This window comes from Cetorhinus maximus, chromosome 17, assembly GCF_964194155.1.
Source record: "Cetorhinus maximus chromosome 17, sCetMax3.hap1.1, whole genome shotgun sequence".
In the NCBI taxonomy this organism is placed as follows: Eukaryota; Metazoa; Chordata; class Chondrichthyes; order Lamniformes; family Cetorhinidae; genus Cetorhinus; species Cetorhinus maximus.
Window position 1 is genome coordinate 102,291,233 of NC_135895.1, and position 23,385 is coordinate 102,314,617.

General features: G+C 41.4%; 1 protein-coding gene across 2 annotated transcripts in view; it reads left to right on the forward strand.

Moving 5' to 3' along the window:
• Window positions 1-23,385, forward strand: part of LOC144692649 (potassium channel subfamily T member 2) — a 794,243-nt gene that overhangs the window by 451,208 nt on the left and 319,650 nt on the right. For both annotated transcript variants that reach the window (XM_078561726.1, XM_078561725.1), the window contains 4 exons: window positions 2,148-2,377; window positions 9,053-9,266; window positions 18,129-18,234; window positions 20,036-20,208. In XM_078561726.1, coding sequence (XP_078417852.1) covers window positions 2,148-2,377; window positions 9,053-9,266; window positions 18,129-18,234; window positions 20,036-20,208 — 723 coding nt within the window. The remainder of the gene's footprint in view (window positions 1-2,147; window positions 2,378-9,052; window positions 9,267-18,128; window positions 18,235-20,035; window positions 20,209-23,385) is intronic.

The following is a 23,385-nucleotide window of genomic DNA, read 5'->3' on the forward strand; positions in this document are numbered from 1 at the left end:
TCCCATCCTGTCAATTCCCCTCAGGATCTTAAATGTTTCAATAAGATCACCTCTCATTCTTCTAAACTCCAATGAATACAGGCCCAACCTTTCCTCAGAAGATAGCCCCTTCATCCCAGGAATCAGCCAAGTGAACTGTCTCTGAACTGCTTCTAATACAATTATATCCTTGCTTAAGTAAGGTGCCCAAAACTGTACACAATACTCCAGATGTGGTCTCACCAATGACCTGTTCAACTGTATCAAAACTTCCCTACTTTTACACCTGATTCCCCTTGCAATAAATACCAACATTCCATTTGCCTTCGTAATCACTTGCTGTACTTGCATACCAACTTTTTGTGATTCATGTACCAGGCCATCCAGATCCCTCTGTGCCAGAGTGCTGCAATCTCTCTCCATTTAAATAATATATTTCTTTGCTATTTTTCCCTGCCAGAGTAGGCAAGTTCACAATTTCCCATATTATACGCCATCTGACAAATTTAGCCCATTCACTTAACCTATTTATATCCCATTGTTTTTTTCCAATTTTCTGCTGATGACATTTACAAATGTAGATTGCTTTCATTTAAGTAAAATAATAAGATTTTAATATTATTTAATGTTTTCAAACCAAATGTAACAAGGTATATTATTGGACTTATTTAAATTTGTATTTTTAAAAATATGATTCTTGCCATAGTAATCTATTTATTGGATCACTTTCACAGGTTACTAGAAGTGTTGGGAAACGGCAATCAGTGGAATACTCACTATCTATTGCTAAAATTACATCATATATGTACCTATTTATGATAATTTTGCTAATTTTTAAACAGCACTTCCCTAAGTATTCCCAGAACCCTTATGCTAATAAAGAATACTGATAGGAGACAAGTTATTCAGACTTTAACTGTATGTAGATACAGATTTACATCAAGCTTATAATTCATGTGGCTGTATAATAAAATATGTTATATTAAATATATAAATATATAAAAAGTAGATCCAATAGCAGGATGGATATACGATTGACTTGCTCTCGTCATTGAGTGCTGATCTCCTTCAGGGAGCTTCCTGTTAATGACTTTCAGAGAAAGATACCTTGCAGTTGCTGCTTTTTACTACATATCCAAGGGGAAAGCTCAATCTTTAGCACTGCTGCCATCTCCCCGAACGTAATCACCAACAGGGAAATTGTGCTGCAGATACAGACACTGACCAAAAGATTCACTGAATAAAGCAATATATACTCACTACATCGAAAATGAAATCCAATATAGACCACCATGAACTACAAAATTATAAACAGGAAAGAAGAACGAAACACTTGCATTTATGTATCATCTTTCACTGCCTCAAGATATCCTAAAGTGCTGTACAGCAAATGAAGTACCTCTGAAGTGTAGTCACAGTTGTAATGTAGGAAATGTAGTAACCAAATAAGATTAAGGTTACAAGCAAACTGACATCTGTAAAGCAAACAGCATGACTGAAATTATTTTAAGTGTTAAGGTTAGTTTCTTAATGCTTTGTAGAATTTGATGTTTGAGTTAATTTTTTGTAATTAGATTCAATATGTTCCCAAAAGGTAAAGGACCATTAATTCTGGAGGTAATGGAAAATTGCATCCCAAGAAATGAACTTTCATAAGGCACTATGTACAAAAAAATATTCTTTGACACAATAAGTGGGATGGACAAAAGAAAATTTTATGTAAAGATGAGTATAATCAGTGGAAAGCCAAAATGTAGGGCTCAAAAAAATGAAATTAAATTGTATGTGACTACTTAAATAAAAAAACATGACATCAATTTTAGGTGTACTTTGCGTGGTGAAACAAATGGTACATACGTGCAGAAGGGGTAGGACATCTGTCTTTTCATGTACCTGGCAACTTTGTGTTCCATTATTTTCACAGTTGTATAAAATTATTTCACATGGCCAGGAAGTGACTGAGGTGTCCTGGCCAATATTTATCCCACAACTAACTTCACAAATGCAGGTTCAGTGTTTCAATTCTCTGAAAGGAAATAGCAGGAGCAGTTAGAATGTGAACAGGAAAATAATTTGCACTTATGCTAAGATTTTTCAGATATTGGAAGCTAAATCTTGTGAGCATGAATCCCATGACCTATTGAACCTGTTTTTATGATCATCCTTAGGTACGGAGCCTGTCTGATTGGTGTGAAGAGGGAAGAAAACAAAAATATTTTGCTTAATCCAGGACCACAATATATCATGAGTTCCACAGACATCTGTTTTTATATTAACATTACCAAGGAAGAAAACTCAGCTTTTATAAAGCAAAATGAACAAAGCATAAATAGTATATCAAATACTATATATCATGGAGCTTCCAGGTTACCTGTTCACAGCATCATTGCTAGTATGGGTAAGCACAACAATCCGTGCAATCCACTGCTGATTGATCATTATAAATGCAAGACCTGAGCTCCATTGCTGGATTAGCTGGTTGATAAAGTAAACAGCTGAGCCAAACAGATCTGGAAAGTTTGATCCATGGTCTGATCTCTGCTAGGATGGCAGTCAAGATATTCAGTACTTTAGGAGAATGCAATACTAGCCATTCTGTGTTGCTAGGTAAATGAACTAACAATGATGAGTTGAAAATTGCCCTACATATCTAAGTTATTAAAACATTCTAATCACCTTCAGCCATGGTTTCGAAAGAATAAGTTTAATACTTATATTAAAAATGAATCTACTGGCAATTGGAAGAGATTTCAGTGGGTCAGTTGCTCGGTGGGTAACTGCACAGTGACAGTGTGGTATTAGACCGTACAGATCAGAAGGGACATGGTTTGATTTCCCCGCCTATGCTAAATTGGCACATATGAAGCAGGACAACAGTTGGAACACTGCAGTTGCCTCAGTGCTGAACCAAAAATAAAGGTGAAAAACAGCCAAGATTCATTCTCCTGAATGTTGTTCAGTGATCCCTGCTGGAATGTGCAGATGTTGGCTGCAGTGCCTTCCCTGATAAATAGTCTGTCACATGCTTACCTGGATAACATTGGTGAAGGATTGCTGGTGCCTATGGAAAGTAGCCAAGCAGAGATTATTGCCTTCAAATTAATTAAAATCACATAATGAATTAATTATATTGACATACAATGGGCTACACATTTATGGTCTATTACTTCTAAAAAAATTTTTGCTTCATACCAAACATAGGTCTAAGGTTGTGCAGACAATTTTCTGTCATTGTTGCTAGATTTGCCATTTCATAAACTTAGCAGGTATCCTGCCTGATGTCAGTTGAAATGCAGAAACTTGCAAATTACAGATCGCGGACTCTCAGCAGGCGAATTTCTTTGGCTACAATTTCCAGCAAGCAGCTACAGGCAATTGAAGAGTTTCTACTGCCTATAACTGTGTTACCGACTTTACTAGTTATAGGCTGTATAGACTGGGTTGATTGGTCAGTCATGGGGGGGTGTGTCTGTGTAGCAGAATTACTGACTGCTTTGAATTACTGTTGCTGTCCTGCAAAAACAAATCAAATGTCTAATATAAATGCAGTAACAGTATTTAATGAAGTAGCAATTCTCTGATCCCTGGAGCAGGAATGAAATTTTACATATAAATTGGGTTTGTGGCATATATTTGAATATATATAAATATAGTGGGGCCAATTCTATGAGAAATTTGAAGTTTAAACAAATAATATTAACAGTGGATCATAAAAAAATACATAACATGTTGATTTTTAGCCCAGGAATTCCTCATAAGTGGAGCATAACCAAACAAAATATGGACAGAAATCATTTACTCTGCATCCCAGTTCATTATGTGCATTTCTGGTGGGAATCTGTATTTGTCCAGAGAGCTCTGGTCACAAACAGCTGGGAGCTTCATTTTAAGATCGTACTGGGGTACAATAATTTTGCCCATATAAATTGGGCATCCAGAGCTGTTTTTGAATGGAAAAGAATTGCTAGTAAATGAAATGTATGCTTTTCAGTTGTTATTTTCAAGGTATTTTGCTGCTCAGCTTTGGCTGACAATCATTATGTTAAATGTTATGTCACTTCAAAGAGCAGTTATGAGTCAACCATGTTGGTGTGAGACTGTTCAGGATGACAGGTTTCCTTCACTAAGGCATAGAAGTGAACCAGTAATATTTTTGTCACTTTTATGAATACCAGCGATGGCGTAGTGATATTGTCACTGGACAAGTAATCCAGAGACCCAGGGTATTGCTCTGGGGACCTGGGTTGGAACCCCACCACGATGGTGGAATTTGAATTCAATAAAAACCTGGAATTAAAAGTATAATGATGACCATGAAATCATTGTTGATTGTTGTAAAAACCCATCTGGTTCCCTAATGTCCTTTAGGGAAGGAAATCTTACCTGGTCTGGCCTGCATGTAACTCACAGCAATGTGGTTGACTCTTAAATGCCCTCAGTTGTATCAAACCACAAAAAAATTTCAAAAAAGCAATGAAATCGGATGGACCATACAGCATCGACCTAGGCACCGGATACGACGAGGGCAATCTCAGCTCTGTCCTCCTTCCTAACATCTGGGACTAGTGCCAAAATTGGGAGAGCTGTCTCACAGACGTATCCATCCTCACGGAATCATATCTTACAGATAATGTCCTAGACATCACCATCACCATCCCTGGGCATGTCCTGACCCACCAGCAGGACAGACCCAGTAGTGCTGGCAGCACAGTGGTATACAGTCAGGAGGGAGTTACCCTGGGAGTGCTCAACATCGTCTCTGGACCCCATGAAGTTTCATGACATCAGGTCAAACCTGACAAGGAAACATCCTGCTGATTACCACGTACCGCCCTCCCTCAGCTGATGAATCAGTGCTCACTTCCATGATGAACACCACTTGGAGGAAGCACTGAGGGCGGCAAGGGCTAAGAATATACTCTGGGTGAGGGACTTCAATGTCCATCACCAAGAGTAGCTCGGTAGCACCACTACTACTGACCGAACTGGCTGAGTCCTAAAGGAGATAGCTACTAGACTGGATCTGGGAACCAACAAGAAGGAGAAGCAGACTTGACCTCATCCTCACCAAACTGCCTGCCAAAGATGCATCTGTCCATGACAGTATCGGTAGGAGTGACCACCGCACAGCTGTTGTGGAGACGAAGTCCCACCTTCACACTGAGGATACCCTCCATCGTGTTGTGTGGCACTACCACCTTGCTAAATGTGATAGATTGCGAACAGATCTAGCAACTGAAGACTGGGCATCCATGAGGCGCTGTGGGCCATCAGCAGCAGCAGAATTGTACTTGTACGCCATCTGTAACCTCATGGCCTGGCATACCCCCACTCTACCATTACCATCAAGCCCAGGGGATCAACCCTGGTTCAGTCAAGAGTGCAGGAGGGCATGCCAGGGGCAGCACCAGGCATACCTAAAAATGAGGTGTCAACCTGGTGAAGCTATAACACAGGACTACTTGCGTGCCAAACAGCATAAAGAGCAAGTGATAGACAAAGCTAAGTGATCCCATAACACACAGATCAGCTCTAAGTTCTGCGGTCCTGCAGTATCCAGTCATGAATGGTGGTGGACAATTAAACAATGCATTAAAGGAGGAGGAGGCTCCACAAATATCCCCATCCTCAAGGATGGGGGAGCCCAGTACATCAGTGCAAAAGACGAGGCTGAAATATTTGCTATAGTCTTCAGCCAGAAGTGCCAAGTGGATGATCTATCTTGGCCTCCTCCAGAGGTCCCTAGCATCACAGATGCCAGTCCTCAGCCAATTCGATTCATTCCACATAATATGAAGAAATGGCTGAAGGCACTGGATAGTCAAAAGCCTATGGACCCTGACAATATTCCAGAAATAGTACTGAAGACTTGTGCTCCAGAACTTGCCATGCCCCTAGCCAAGCTGTACAGCACAGCTACAACACTGGCATCTACCCGGCTAATTGGAAAATTGCCCAGGTATGTCCTGTACACCGAAAGCAGGACAAATCCAACCCGACCAATTACCACCACATTAGTCAACTCTCGATCACCAGCAAAGTACTGGAAGGGATCATCAACAGTGCTACCAAACAATAACCTGCTCACTGACGCCCAGTTTGGGTTCTGCCAGAGCCGCTCGTTCCTGACCTCATTACAGCTTTGGTTCAAACATGGACAAAAGAGCTGAACTCCCGAGGTGAGTTGAGAGTGACTGTCCTTGACATCAAGGTCACATTTGATGGAGTGTGGCATTAAGGAGCCCTAGCAAAACTGGAGTTAATGGGAATCGGGGGGAAAACTCTCCACTGGTTGGAGCCATACCTAGCAAAAAGGAAGATGGTTGTGGTTGTTTGAGGTCAGTCATCTCAGCTCCAGGACATCACTACAGGAGTTCCTCAGGGTAGTGTTCTTGGCCCAACCATCTTCAGCTGCTTCATCAATGACCTGCCTTCCATCATAAGGTCAGAATTTGCTGATGATAGCACAATGTTCAGCACCATTCACAACTCCTCAGATACTGAAGCAGTCCATGTCCAAATGCAGCAAAACCTAGACAATATCCAGGCTTTGGCTGACAAGTGGCAAGTAATGTTCACATCACACAAGTGCCAGACAATGACCATCTTCAACAAGAGAGAATCTAACCATCAGCCCTTGACGTTCAATAGCATGACCATCACTGAATCCTCCACTATCAACATCCTGGGGGTTACCATTGATCAGAAACTGAACTGGACTAACCATATAAGTATTGTGGTTACAAGAGCAGGTCAGAGGCTAGGAATCGTGCAACGAGTAACTCACCTCCTGACTCCCCAAAGCCTGTCCATGATCTACAAGGCATAAGTCAGGCATGTGATGGAATACTTCCCGCTTGCCTGGATGAGTGCAGCTCCCTCAACACTTGAGAAACTTGACACCGTCCAGGACAAAGCAGCCTGCTTGATTGGCACCCCATCCACAAACATTCACTCTCTCCACCACTGACGCACAGTAGCAGCAGTGTGTATCATCTACAAGATGCACTGCAGGACCTCATCAAGGCTCCTTGGACAGCACCTTCCAAACCCACGACCGCTACCGTCTAGAAGGACAAGGGCAGCAGATAGGAGGGAACACCACCACCTGAATGTTCCCCTCCAAGTCATTCACCATCCTGACTTGGAAATAAATCACTGTTCCTTCACTCGCTGGGTCAAACTCCTGGACCTCCCTTCCTAACAGCACTGTGGGTGTACCTACACCACATGGACTGCAGCAGTTTAAGAAGGCAGCTCACCACCACCTTCTCATGGGCAACAAGAATGGACAATAAGGCCAGCAAAGCCCACATTCCATGAATGAATGAAAAAAAAATCACCAGATTTTTTAAAAATGAAGAATTACCACAATAGGATTTGAACTCTGATTTTCTGAAGTAGTAGTCCATTAACATATCCACTACACTACAATACTCGCATGATATGAGATTGGGCTTCAATGTATGCTTTGGAGCCAGTGAATGACTAGGAATCTGGAGATCTATTACACACTATAGTTGTAATAACCATTGACAGTAAGCATTCAAGATACTTTGTGCCGGGTGGGAGAGCGGAAGTAAAGTTCTTTCTCTGCTATGCATATGGTATTAATGCAAAATTCAATAGGTTATCCTATCTTGCCTGACCTTGAGGTCATTGCACCACTGAAGTTAGATGCACAATACGCTTACACGGGTGTTCACCACCTTTCATACACCCTAAGCAGTTCATCTGGGTACTGAGCAGCCTTCTCTGGAATACTTGCTCCACTAATATTTATTAATCCCATCTGAAGATAATGGTCATCCTGTAGAAAGCACAACTCAAAACAGTCCCATCAAAATTCTCATCATGCTTCATCAACAAAATTAGACTATCCTGTTAAACTGCAGCACTCAATTTCCTTATTACGACAGGAACTCAATCAATGACTATTTATCAGGTTGATACCAATTAGGGTAGGTAGGTTGATGGTCAGGCCCAAGCAAATTACAGTTGCCTGACTTGCCCCGAGTCGGAGATCCGATTGGAAAATCAATACAGATGTTTCTAAATGTTGCATTTGATAATCAACATTTTTTCTTGAACATGAACTTGATCGATGGCAAATTGAAATTATCATTGTTGAGTTGCAATCCTACAATTCAAGTATTTCACTCAGAATAACAATGGGTCAGATTTTGATGAAAAGAAATCAGCATCTAAGTATCGCACATGGTTATGAATGCACAAATCAACCAGAAACCTGTGGCAAGGAAGAGAGAGTCCGTGAATTGCGAATTGCCATAGGCTGATGGTTAATTTGTGTCACTGTGCTGTTAGCTTTATAAAAATGGCATTTGACATTGAGCCTCCCCATGATGTTCATGAAGTTTCTGGGTTTGTGCATTAATTGCCAATTACACATGCAACTGAAATTTAAGGCTAGCAATTGTCAGCCTAAGTGCCCTTTTGATGACATGATAATTGTTAATGACTGCCAACTACTTTTCAACCTCTCTTGCCCAGAAATTAGACAACTGTAAGTGTGGAATCTCATTCTTTTAAGTTGTGCATTTAGAATACGTAAATTTTATTTTTTGTACTACCTTTTCCTTTGACTCTCTCAATCCAATGCCTCTTTCCCTTTATTTCTCTTTCTGTATCTGATTTGTCATTTAAGTTACCAACACTAATTCATCCTCCTTCTCAGCCTTTTCTCTGTATATTTCACAATCCTTTTATCTCATTGGTTAGGGGGATACACTGTTTGTTCAATTCTTCACCACGGTCCCAGATATCTTGTTGCCTTTGCTATGCTGTTATCAGCTCTCATTTCTAGTAACTTTGTGGATAAAACAATTAAAAAGCTAAATGCGCAATTTTAAGCCTAACTAATGGGACACAGCGCAAGCTGCCCCACTCCAAAATCTGGTCCAGTATCATCAATATATTACTTAATAAATCTGACAGGATTGCCATATTATGAAAATATGGCATTATAAAATCAACATTTGTACATTATACAAAGACTTTAATGACCAATGTTAATTTATTTGTCAGTTGTTTTAATATTATTCATTACTTTTAGGCACAGTAGCCATAGACCTACAAGATACAAGGTGTAGACCTCCAACTGGTCCTACCTTGACCCTTCCTTCAGATGGAGGTAAAGAAAGAAGGCCCAGTATTGCTCCTGTTTTAGAAGTAGCCGATGTTTCATCTATTCAAGCCTGTGACCTTCTAAGTGACCATTCAGAGGATGAAGCGAATCATTCTGATGAGGAAGCAGCATCAGTGCCTGAGTAAGGTTCTATGAGTTCTGAAATGTGTGGTATAGTTTTACTACTTGTATTTGAGAAATTTTGAATTAGAGTTAATTTTCTCAAAGCTAAAGATGTATTTAAAGGAAATGGTGACCTATATACATGAAAAATTGTCAGTTAGCATATTGGATTAGTTAACATGAACTAATAATTGACATTCTCATTTAAAAGAAAAGAATCGGATTTAGTAATAGTCCCTTTTTGCATACTTACTGCTGGTTTAAAAAAAACAGATTTGGTCATTGATTTCTTTTCTGTTATTCATAAGCAGCTAGTCCATTGCCTGAGCATTTCAGCCCTTCCGTACCTTGAAATTGTGTAGAGGGAGATCTCAAAAATAGAAATGCTGAATGCTCTGTTTACAAATATCAAATACACTACAAATCGTCAGCTGCAGATGCAAATAAACATATACATATTTACACTGAACTGGACATGCTGCAATTTGTAGAGATTAGCGTGTAATAATTATCAGACACATCTGTAACGCATTAGTGATCAAAGTATAGAATTGCTTCTAATTAGTCATGTGCCCAGGGTTAGCTCCAGTCAGTTTAGCAAGCTTACAACTGGATTATTTAAATATAAACACAAATACTGGTTAGAGTCACAACTTGTTTCCCAATTTTAAATTGTAGCATCTTGCGCCCATGTGATTATCTCACTCAGAAAGATTGAATAGTTTCAGCCTTTCAGCATTCTCACAAAATGGTATCAAAGCTATTAGAATCATTAGCTGAACTGTCAGACATGCTGGAGAGCTACGGTAAGGAAAGCTTTTCCTCTCAGGGAGTCTTGTTTCACTCCCAACCAGTAACCTGACTGTGTCTTCAGCATCCTGGTGAGCCATTTTCTCCTTTGATGCAGAAGCAAAGGAAACAACAGTCTGCACACTTAAGGCAACAGGACAAATTGTTTTTACTTGTGAGTAACAGGATGATTAACAATTTATTGTGAAGAAAAAATTTGAATACCTGACTCAAGTTCTTATTGGGAGCTATTTATTCTCTGCATCATTTTTAAATGTATATTTCCTTCTCCTTTTAACTCACTTTGTACCCTCACCTGGCCAATATTAATCGTGGCCCAGATTTTACTGCTGAAATAATGTGAACTTAAGAAGCATGGCACTTTTAACGCATGAATTGTCCAGCAACTTTTGGGGAGGAAGGGCTACTTCAGAAGTTGCAGGACAATTTGCGCCACTCTGCTGTTAGTCTCGCCAGACCTCTCGGTGAGCTTCAAGAAATTGCTGCATTTGCACATTCATTGCAAGTAAACAAGCTGCAGAAAGTTAGGGCTGGTACTTAACTGTGTAAGTAACATTTTAATGACAAGGTTTTGGTTCCTGCATTGCAATTACTGTTGTTCCTGTTTCTTTTTCAATCCTGAATTCTCACTGGTAAAGGAGATGGATTGTTGGATCCCATCATCCGTCAAGGTCCCAGATGCCCTGTTGCCCTCACCGCACTGCTATCAGCTCGCATTTCCGTAACTTGCAGGGCCAAACTTTTTTTGAGCTGTTAGACGAGAGAAAAGGTCAACCTTGATGAGACACTTTGTGATGTTTCTATGAAATGAAAAGACCTAGCACCATTATTCTACTGTAATAAATTGGACAGGTGAATTGTTAACAGACCTGCACCAATGCCCCTCTGTTGTATGGATTGACATACATTTTTCTTATGGTGACAAAATACCTAGCCTGCATTCAGCATACTAGAATCCTAGAACCTTGCAGCACAGAAGGGGGTAATCAAGCCCATCATGCATGTACTAGCCCTTTGCAAGAGTTGTCCAATTTAATCTCATAATCCTTAAAAATAGTCCTCTTAAGTATATGTCCAGTTTCCTTTTTGAAGTTACTGTGGAATTTGATTGCTGTGCTTTTCAAGTAGTGCTTTTGAGATCTTCACAACCCTTTCTGTGAAGAAATTCCTCCTAATTTCCCTTCTAGCTCTTTCACCAATTATTTTGCATCTATGACTGCTGGTTATTGACCCACTTGCCAGAGGAAATAGTTACTCCCTACTTGCTTTATCAGAGACCTTCATAATTTTAAATACACCTATTAGGTCTCCCATTAATTCTCCCTGATTTAAGGAGAACAATCCCAGCTTCTTCAATCTTGCTTCATAACTGAACTGCATCATCCCTGGTGTCGAGCTGGTAAACCTCCTCTGTTCCTTCTCCAGGGTCTTGATATCCTTCCTATAATGAGATGTCCAGAATTATATTCAATACTGCAGCTGAGGCCTAACCAAAGATCTGTAAACGTTTAGTATGACTTCCTGCTTTTGTATTTAATATTTCTATTATGAAGCCAAAAGTTCCAAATGTTTTCTCAACTTCCCATGCCACTGAGGAGGACTGCAAAAAAAATTACAGGAAGACTTGCAGACTGGGAAAATGATTGGCAAATGAAGTTCAACATGGTTAAATGTGAAGTAGTACATTTTTGTAGGCAGGTCACTTATTACTTGGAAGGTGCAAGTCTAGGAGGGGCAGAGGAACAAAGGGATCTCAGAGTACAAATACACCAATTACTAAACATTGCAGCACGGGTTAGCAAGGCCATAAAAATATGAACATAAACACTAAGTTTTATTTCTAGAGGGATAGAATTGAAAAGTAAGGAAGTTGTGCTGCAACTGTATCGAACCTTGGTTAGACCACAGACACAGTACTGCATGTAGCTCTGGATGCTGTATTATTAAAAGGTACTTGAGAGGGTACAGAAAAGGTTTACAGGGATGACCCCAGAAATGTATGGGTATAGATATCAGGAAAGGATTGACAGGCTGGATCTCTTTTTCTCTTGAAAAGAAGGCGGCTGAGGGATGACCTAATAGAGGCCTTTAAAATTATGCGAGGTTTTGGTAGAGTGGGCATAGAGAGAATGTGTCCTCTTGTGGGGAACAGCATGACTAGAGGCCATCAATATAAGAAAGTCACCCAGAAATCCAATAGGGAATTCAGAAGACACTTCTTTATCCAAATTCAGGTCATTTACATATAGCAAGAAAAACAGTAGTCCTAAGACTCCTGGGGACCGCTCTGCATACTTCCCTCCAGTCAGATAAATATCCATTCACGTTTAATCTCTGCCTCCCAAATTGCCAAAGTTCATTCAACACCATGCACTTCTATTTTCTGAATAAGTCTGTTCTATGGAACTTTAACAAATGTTGAAAGTTTGCTTATACAATACCTGCTCTACCTGCAGCAACTCTGCCTTTTCCTTCATCAAAGAACTCAATCAGGTTAATCAGACACACACAAAAATAGAACAACATGCTGGACATAGTCAGCAGGTCCGATTGCTTCTGTGGAGAGTGAAATAGGGGAAATGTTCCAGCTCAGTTACCTTAACAAATCTGAGCTGGCTGTTAACCCATGCTTCTCCAAGTCAGAATTAATTTTGCCCTTAACAATGGTCTCTAGTAATTTCCCCACTAGTAATGTTAGTCTAATTATCCTGTCATTATCCCTCTCAGGTTTATCCCTCACCCCTTTTTTGAATAGGGGTATAATACGGCAACCTCTGGCACGACTCCAATATCCAAGTAAGATTGAAAGATTGTGGTCAGAGTTTCTGATATCTGTATCCTAGCTTTCCTCCGCAACCTAGGATGCATCCTATCTTGACCGGGTGACTTAACTCTGAATGATGCTAACCTATTTGCCACCTCTTTTCAATTTATTTTCTATCCTATCCTATATTTCTACTCTGCTCCTCTACTCAGACATTAACTGCATCCTCCTCTTTTGTGAAAACGGATGCAAAGTACCCGTTCAGTAACTTGGCCATGCCCCTCTGCTTCTGTAAAAAGGCCTCCTTTTTAATCCCTCGTCGGCCCTTTTACTTATTATTTTACTTTGTGTGTTTAGAAAAGATTTTTGGGTTCCTTTTTATGTTATCTGTTAATCTTTTCTCATGTTGCCTTTGCCCCTCCTATATCCTTTTTCAATTTCCTCTTCTAATGTCTGGATTCTGCCTGATTTTCACTTGTAATCTGTACCTGACATTTGTTATCACCCTTTTTAAAAAAAAATTATTTTGATTTTTCTTTCTCTTGTCATCCAGGAAGCTCAAGATTAGTTGCCCCATCTTTCCTCCCTTTGGCAATATTCTTGGTTTGTTTCAATGTTGAAGGCCTGCGATTACTCATTTACTGCTTTCCTGACCAATCTTTGGGGAAAATTTTCACGTCGGCGTGCAGGGGTGAGCCCTGCACGCTGACGCGTAAAGTGATGTGCGGTGACGTCGGGCGTGCAGTAGACCGCACACAGTAGATTGCAGAGCTGGAGGCAGCTGTGCACCCACTGAACTGTCACAGGCCTGTTAAGGCCATTAAGAAACCAATTATAGTAATTACCAAAACAAAAATAAAAATACCTGGAAAAACTCAGCAGGTCTGACAGCATCTGCGGAGAGGAACATGGTTAACGTTTCGAGTTCGTATGACTCTTCAGCAGAACTAAGGAAAATTAAAAAAGAGGTGAAATATAAGCTGGTTTAAGGAGGGGGTGGGACAGGTAGAGCTGGATAGAGGGCCAGTGATAGGTGGAGATAACCAAAAGATGTCATAGACAAAAGGGCAAAGAGGTGTTGAAGGTGGTGATATAATCTAAGGAATGTGCTCATCGGTGACATTAAGGGTAGAAAGCAGGACGAGTAAGGTACAGATAGCCCTAGTGGGGGTGGGGCGGGGTGGGGGGAAGAGATCGAAATAGGCTAAAAGGTAGAGATAAAACAATGGATGGAAATACATTTAAAAATAATGGAAATAGGTGGGAAAAGAAAAATCTATATAAATTATTGGAAAAAAGGGGGATCAGAAAGGGGATGGGGATGGAGGAGAGAGTTCATGATCTAAAGTTGGTAAACTCAATATTCAGTCCGTCAGGCTGTAAAGTGCCTAGTCGGAAGATGAGGTGCTGTTCCTCCAGTTTGCGTTGAGCTTCATTGGAACAATGTAACAGGCCAAGGACGGACATGTGGGCATGAGAGCAGGGTGGAGTGTTGAAATGGCAAGTGACAGGGAGGTCTGGGTCATGCTTGCGGACAGACCGAAGGTGTTCTGCAAAGCGGCCACCCAGTCTGCGTTTGGTCTCTCCAATGTAGATGAAACCGCATTGGGAGCAGCGAATGCAGTAGACTAAATTGAGGGAAGTGCAAGTAAAATGCTGCTTCACTTGAAAGGAGTGTTTGGGCCCTTGGACGGTGAGGAGAGGGGAAGTAAAGGGGCAGGTGTTGCACCTTCTGCGGTTGCATGGGAAGGTGCCGTGGGAGTGGGTTGAGGTGTAGGTGGTGATGGAGGAGTGGAGTTAGAGATGGACCATGTGAAAATGATGGAGGGGTGGAAATTGGAAGCAAAATTAATAAATTGTTCCTGGTCCAGACGAGAGCATGAAGCCGCACCGAAGCAATCATCGATGTCCCAGAGAAAGAGTTGTGGGAGGGGGCCGGAGTATGACTGGAATAAGGAATGTTCCACATACCCCATAAAGAGACAGGGCCGCAGTTATGCCACCCATCCATCATTTTCACATGGTCCATCTCTGACACTTCCCTTCCTTGACCTCTCTTTCTCAAATTCTGGTGATAGACTGTCCACCAATATCCATTACAAGCCTACCGACTCCCACAGCTACCTCGACTACAGCTCCTCACACCCCGCTTCCTGTAAGGACTCCATCCCATTCTCTCAGTTCCTTCGCCTCCGTCGCATCTGTTCTGATGATGCCACTTTCCAAAACAGTTCCTCTGACATGTCTTCCTTCTTCCTTAACCGAGGTTTCCCACTCACGGTGGTTGACAGGGCCCTCAACCGTGTCCGGCCCATCTCCCGCGCATCTGCCCTCACGCATTCTCCTCCCTCCCAGAAGCGTGATAGGGTCCCCCTTGTCCTCACTTATCACCCCACCAGCCTCCGCATTCAAAGGATCATCCTCCGCCATTTCTGCCAACTCCAGCATGATGCCACCACCAAACACATCTTCCCTTCACACACCCCCCCCTCCCCCCCCCCGCCGATGGCATTCCGCAGAGATTGTTCCCTCCGGGACACCCTGGTCCACTCCTCCATCACCCCCTACACCTCAACCCCCTCCCACGGCACCTTCTCATGCAACCGCAGAAGGTGCAACACCTGCCCCTTCACTTCCTCTCTCCTCACCATCCAAGGGCCCAAACACTCCTTTCAAGTGAAGCAGCATTTCACTTGCATTTCCCCTAACTTAGTCTACTGCATTCGTTGCTCCCAATGCGGTCTCCTCTACATTGGAGAGACCAAACGCAGACTGGGTGACCGCTTTGCAGAACACCTTCGGTCTGTCCGCATGCATGACCCAGACTTCCCTGTCGCTTGCCATTTCAACACTCCACCCTGCTCTCATGTCCATCCTTGGCCTGCTATATTGTTCCAGTGAAGCCCAACGCAAACTGGAGGAACAGCACCTCATCTTCTGACTAGGCACTTTACAGCCTTCCGGACTGAATATTGAGTTTAACAACTTTAGATCATGAACTCTCTCCTCCATCCCTACCCCCTTTCTGATCCCCCTTTTTTCCAATAATTTATATAGATTTTTCTTTTCCCACCTATTTCCATTATTTTTAAATGTATTTCCATCCATTGTTTTATCTCTACCTTTTAGCCTATTTGGATCCTTTCCCCCCACCCCACCCCCACTAGGGCTATCTGTACCTTGCTTATCCTGCTTTCTACCCTTAATGTCACCGATGAGCACATTCCTTAGATTATATCACCACCTTCAACACCTCTTTGCCCTTTTGTCTATGACATCTTTTGGTTATCTCCACCTATCACTGGCCCTCTATCCAGCTCTACCTGTCCCCCGTCCCCCAACCCCCTTAAAGCAGCTTATATTTCACCTCTTTTCTATTTTTCCTTAGTTCTGTTGAAGAGTCATACGGACTCGAAACGTTAACTGTGTTCCTCTCCGCAGATGCTGCCAGACCTGTTGAGTTTTTCCAGGTATTTTTGTTTTGGATTTCCAGCATCCGCAGTTTTTTGCTTTTACAATAATTACCAATACTGCTCATCCAACCTTAAGGTTGGCGGGCAGGCAAAGAGCCCAAGCGGCCTTCGCGTTTTTCAGGAAACCTCACCCAAGAGCAGGATGAGGTTTCTTGAAGGTTTTATGAAATAAATTCTTTACTTGAAACCATCAGTTTGAAATTAATCTCCCTGAGGCGGCTCTGTGCCTCAGGAGGATTGCTCTGCTCTTTCATGTGCAGGCCCCGACTCTCCCTCCTCGCACCCCCCCCCGCGCCTGCACAGAGCGCTACCGGCCGTGCGTCACTCTGGGCGGGCCTTAACTGGCCCACCCATGTAAAATGGCAGCGCGCAGCTGATCGCGGGGGGCGATTGGCCCCGTGCCCACTCCCGACCGACATGCAGAAAATTCTGCCCTTTGTTTCCAGTCCACCTGTGCTGGATCTCTTCTCAATTCTCTGAAATGGCCTCCCTTTCATTTGTATATTTTCAACTTTTGATTTTTTTAATCTCTTTGCATAACAACTTTAAACCTAATTGTTTAACCAGATGTTCTCCAACTGAAACAGCCCCTACTTGATCTAAACATTCTCCACAACTAGACCCAGCAGTGCTTTAATCCTTGTTGGGCTAGACACATAGTTTAAAAAGTTCTCCTGAACACATTGTAGGAATTCTTCACCCTTATTATCTTTTAGTCAGCTTTTACCCTGGTTTATTTAAGGGTAAATGAATCCCTCTATAGTTACTGTCCTCCTATTTTTACATATGTGATATTTTCCTATAGATTTGCCCCTCAATTTCCGTTCTCATTATTTGAAGGTTTATACTAAAAATCCAGCAATAACTCTTTACTGTTCCTTAACTCTAACCAAAAAGCCACTCTATCATAACCTCTTGAGGAAATGTGTGCCTTAACTCATCAGACTTATTCATATTTATTGGTCTCAGCTTTGTTCAGATGCAACATCTGTCCCTCTTTCCACAGAACTGGTCCCATTACCCTAGGAATCTGAAGCGCTTCCTCTGGCAGCATTTCTCTGGCCACACATTCACCTGCGCTATTGTCCTTTCTCTGCACTCATTAGCACATGACACTAGGAGTAACCCAGAGGCTACCACTTTTAAGGTCTTGTGCTTTTATCTTTTTTCCTAATTCCTGAAACTCTGCCTGTAGAACCTCAACCCCTTTTCTTACCCTATGCAATTGGTTCCAATATGGACCATGATATCTGTCTGTTTCTCCTCACAAAATGGTCTGCACCTGTTGAGTGAAATCCTTTACCTTAGCATCAGGGAAGCAAACATTTGGGACTTGCCTCTGTGGTTGCGTGAACGCCAATCTATTTTGACTATTAATCCTCCTATAACAACTACAGTGCTAAATTTTCTCGTGTTTCTCCGTACAGCTGTCTCCCATGTTGCCATAGATTTGCTTCCTACTGCATTCCCCTGAGATGTTTTCCTCATTGAATAATCCTTTCAAGTAACATATCTGATTCTTTTAAAAAAAACTAAACTAAATGGTTATTGATTAATGTAGTAAATGTGCTCTAAAACAATTCCTTGTGCATTTACAGTAAAGTATAGCATAAGAGTCTTACTCGCAGCATGTATTTTAAATATCAGTATTATGTTGCACATAAACAGTTTTATTTACTTGATACAATAGGGTTTGAAGATGAAGGGGATCACCAGTTGCTTATTTACTTAATGTTTAGCACTTTGACACATACAACATATTTCTAGAAAAAATGCTGGGCATAGAAATGTTTCACATTCCCAATTTAAAAATGATTGACTTTATTTGTTTTAGGTATGTTAAAGGATATCCTCCAAACTCGCCTTATATTGGAAGCTCTCCAACTTTGTGCCACCTACTGCAGGAGAAAGTCCCATTCTGCTGTCTCAGATTAGATAAGGTATGAATTCAGGTGCTGTTTCTCAACTCTGCAAAGCCATTGTGGAACATATTTAATTCATGAATGTAAGGCACCAGGAACATTTTTTTCTTCAGAAAAATTTTCAGTGCAGACATTTGCAAAGTCATGGGTTCTGTTATCTCACAATGTATCCACCTTTGTTAACAATTCAGCAGCAAGTAGAAATACAGTAGATTGCAGTGTACAAGTTGACCCAGCATATAAGATGACCCCATTTCTTGATGCCAAAATTCATGTTTAGGCCTATGCTCGATGTAAAGGCAACCCCTTCCCCACTTTCTGCTAAGAAATGCTGTACTCACATTAGGAATTGGCTTCAATTTTTCACCTCAGACATACATGTTTTATTCACCTTAGAAGTTAGCACATGGGATCAAGCAGGCAATACGGGCTGTGTTGCCAAGAAGATGTGTAGGAGTTTAAGACATGAACAGAAATGGGTCCCCTGGCAAAAAGAATGAAGTACAAAGCTGGCTTCAGGCTATAAGTCACAACATTTGCTAACTTGTCAAATATCTGTGCTGCACTGTTAGTGCATTTGATGTTAGTGAGAAACTGGTGCGGGAATAAAGAAGAAGGAGGAGTCCACTGGCCTGATCTTAAGAGGCATTTATTGGAATGGGTCCTCGAAAACTGTCAGAATGGTTACATCACCAGAAACGCAAGGCGTGTTTAAGGCCAAACCCTCAACCCAGCAAAGATTTTGGAGCAACAGCTAGTTGGCATAGCCACTTGATAGAACAAAGATGTCTAGTGTTATGGCAGAAAAGCAAGATTGCTCAGAGACTAGCAAAAAATCTCAATGCCAAATTTACCACTTTCCAGTGATTCGTCATCACAAAGCAGCAAAAATATGTGTACCCATTACATCAAATCAGCAACATGGATAAAACATTTTATAAAGCCTCTTCATTCTGGTTAAAGGTATCAGTGTAGAATTAATTCATTCAATAAGATGCGTCACATGGATTTAATTTGAATTACCTGTCTTATGTTTTTATTTTCACATTTCAAATTGGTGACCACCAAACCAACATCACTGTTTCACATTTCATGCTCGGCATTTAAGTTGACCTCCATATTTGGAAGAATTTTGAGGCTTCAAAGGTTGACTTATACGCCGCAATCTATGGTAGTCTTTTATTATTTGCCACCCCCTCAGACCCTTTGAAAACTTTGAGCTTTATTAGATTTCTGTATTATAATGGCACTCTGATAAATAGAATTAACTAATTTTAAAATTATCTCTTCTACATTTGTGACCTAAATATGCTAAATATTTCAAGAGTTTGTGAACTCTGTTTCTCAAAGTGTGAATAACAAGACTCAGAGGTTTAATAAGCTAATTCCATTCCTATGAACAGGAGCTAAATGAGGACACCCCATGAGTCCTTAGCGAAGTATAGAATACACCAGCAATATCATTAGGACCCTCCATTGGTCCAGTTTCAAACTCCTGATCTGTTGTTGGTTCCTTGGATACTATGTTATCTCAATGGACTCTCATTTGTGCATAGTTTACTTGGAGTACACATTTTGGTCAGAAATTATCAGTTCCTACAAACTGGCAATGCATGGAGGCATTTTCTAATTTTATCTTCTTCCTGTAATATTCTTTCCATTATATAAAAAATAAAGGAACTTGAGGAAAAGATTTTTTTAAAGCAAGAATCAAGTTGTCATCAGTGATAACAAATGAAAATTCATTTGATGTTAGGGATATTCAAGTATGTACTTGTTCAAAAATTTAAATAAATACATTTCATTTTCTTCCCCCCAGGGGTGCCAACATAACTACTACGAAGATGCAAAAGCATATGGGTTCAGGAACAAACTTATCATTGTTTCTGCAGAAACAGCTGGAAATGGATTGTACAACTTTATTGTTCCTCTTAGAGCTTACTACAGACCAAAGAAAGAGTTAAATCCCATAGTATTACTTCTGGATAATCCGTAAGTTCTTATACTCCCTTTCTCATTGTTTAATGGATCGCAAAAATTCAGTTATTTCAAACTCGATCAGAATAATCATCTATGCTTTAATCAAGTAAAACAGGTTTCTTCAAGCATCAGTAAAATTTAATGGACCTGCAAATGTTGTGCACAGAAATACAACATTTTTCATATTAACATGCAACGCCCTTGTTTAAGTTATCTAAGTTGTAAGGTAATAAAGAAAAATATGCTGTGGCAACAACAACAACTTCCATTTATATTGCCTCTAACATAATAAAATGTCCCAAGGTGCTTCACAGGAACGTTACCAAACAAAGTTTGACTGAGTTAATTAAAGACACATTAGGACAGGTGATCAAAAACTTGGTCAAAATGTTAGTATTGAGGAGTGCCTTTTAGGAGGCCAGAGAGGTAGAGAGGCAGAGTGGTTTAGGAAAGGAATTTCAGACTTCGGGCCTAGACAGCTGAAGGCATGGCCACCCATAGTAGACTGATTAAAATCGGAGGCGCACAAGCGGCCAGAATTGGAGGAGCACAGCCTGGAAGAGGAAATACAGAAGGGGTGAAATCATTGAGGGCGACTTGAAAACAAGGAAGATAATTTTAAAATTGAGGTATTGGTGGACTGGGAGCCAATGTAGCTCAATGAGCTCAAGGCTGAAGGATTAGTGAGACTTGGTGCACTGAGCTCCAGCTTATGTAGGGTGGAAGAAGGAAAGCCAGCCAGGAAAATATTGGAAGTCAAATATAGAGAAAGGCATAGATAAGGGTTTCAGCAGCAGAGTGTAGAAGTGTTCAATCATTTATATGCACATAAATGTTGCTTTTAAAAAAAATTATTTCATGGGATGTGGCCATTACTGGCAAGACCAGCATTTATTGCCCAAATACAAAAGCAAAGTACTGCAGATGCTGGAAATCTGAAATGAAAAAAGAATATGCTAGAAATACTCAGCAGGTCAGGAGATATCTGTGGAGAGACTCAAATTAACATTTCCGACTGATGACATTGGGTCATCAAACTGAAATGTTAGCTATGTTTCTCTCCACATACGCTGCCTTACCTGCTGAATATTTCCAGTGTTTTCTGTTTCTATTTATTGTCCATCCCTAATTACTCTTGAGAAGGTGGTGGGGAGATGCTTTCTTAACCACTGCAGTCCATGTGGTGTAGGCATACCTGCAGTGCTGTTGGGAAGGGAGTTCCAGGATTCTGACCCAGTGACAGTGAACGAACAATGATATTGTTTCCAGTCAGCATGTGAGTGACTTGGAGGGCAAGGGCAACTTGCAGATGGCGGTGTTCCCACGCATCTACTGCCCTTGTTCTCCTAGGTGGTAGAGGTTGCGGGTTTGCAAGGTGCTGTTGAAGGTGCCAAGGCGAGTTGACGGGGCTACGGTGTTCTGGTGATAGAGGAAATTAACGCTTGAGGTGAGGGATGGGTTGTCAATCAAATGGGCTGCTTTGCCTGGATGGTGCCGAGTTTCTTGTGTGTTCTTGGAGTTGCACTCATCCAACTAAGTGGAGAGTATTTCATCCCACTTCTAACTTGTGCCTTCTAGATGCTGGACAGGCTTCGAGGAGTCAGGAAGTGAGTTGCTTGCCACAGAATTCTCAGCTTTTGTAGCCACATTATTTATATAGCTGGTCTAGTTAATTTTCTGTTCAGTGGTAAACCCTAAGGATGTTTGATGGTGGGGGATTCAGTGATGGTAAAGTCAGGGGTGGCGGTTAGACTCCCTCTTGTTGTGGATGGTCATTTGATCATTACTTGCTGCTTGTATGGCACGAATGTTACTTTGTTCATGTTGCAACTTGCACATCTATTTTAGTTGGTGACAGTTGCATATTCAGTTTTGTACTTGATGAAAACTGGTTTTCAATAGAACGTAACTCATTAACCGCATATAATGGGTTAATCCTAACTGTGATATGCGAATGAGACCCATATACATCATCACAGGAAGTGCTGCAATGTCTCTTGATCCTGCTTTCTCTTGTTGAACCCTATGGCAAGATAAAGCCAGAGTAAGAGATGTTTCAATAAAAGTTGGCGCTTTCCTATCCTCAGCAGATTCGGTAAATATTCTTTTAGCACAAAGAGACCAAGAATATTATATGGCGGCAGTGAGTGTAAGAACAAGTATGGAAAAATCTCTGCCATTAGTGGAAAACTTTGAGCAAGTCACAACTAGGTCTCAATTGGGCAGCAGCATGGTTGAATTGGCACCGAAGATTTGCCAGGTATCGCACCACATCGGGCCTTGCGGTGAATGAGTCAGTATGCTATTATATGTGATTCGTGGCTATGCAGGCAATATTCTAATCAGGTAAGGGATCAATAAAGACAAAGCGACGTATGATGAAGTAATAAAAGCACTTGATGCCTACTTAAAATGAATACCATTGTCAAGTGTTCTAAATTTAACAAGTATTCCCAAAGACAAGGGTAAGTATTGACACTCCATCAACAATTATTTTTATTCATTCACTGGACGTGGGATTCACTGGCTGGGCCAGAATTTATTGCCCATCCCTAGTTGCCCTGAAGAAGGTGGTGGTGAGCTGCCTTCTTGAACCGCTGCAGTCCATGTGGTGTAGGTACACCCACAGTGCTGTTAGGAAGGGAGTTCCAGGATTTTGACCAAGCGACAGTGAAGCAATGATGATATATTTCCAAGCCAAGATGGTGAGTGACTTGGAGGGGAACTTCCAGGTGGTGGTGTTCCCATCTATCTGCTGCCCTTGTTCTTCTAAATGATAGTGGTTCTGGGTTTGTAAGGTGCTTTATAAGGAGTCTTGGTGAATTCCTGCAGTGCATCTTGTAGATGGCACACACTGCTGCTATTGTGCGTCAATGGTGGAGAGAGTGAATGTTTTGGGTGTGGTGCCAATCAAGCCGGCTGCTTTGTCCTAGATGGTGTCAAGCTTCTTGAGAGTTATGGGAGCTGCACTCATACAGGCAAGTGGGGAGTATTCCTTCACACTCCTGACCTGTGCCTTGTAGATGTTGGACAGGCTTTGGGGAGTCAGGAGGTGAGTTACTCATTGCACGACTCCGAGCCTCTGACCTGCTCTTGTAGCCACAGTATTTATATGACTGGTCCAGTTCAGTTTCTGGTCAACGATAACCCCCAGGATGTTGATAGTGGGGGATTCAGTGATGGTAATGC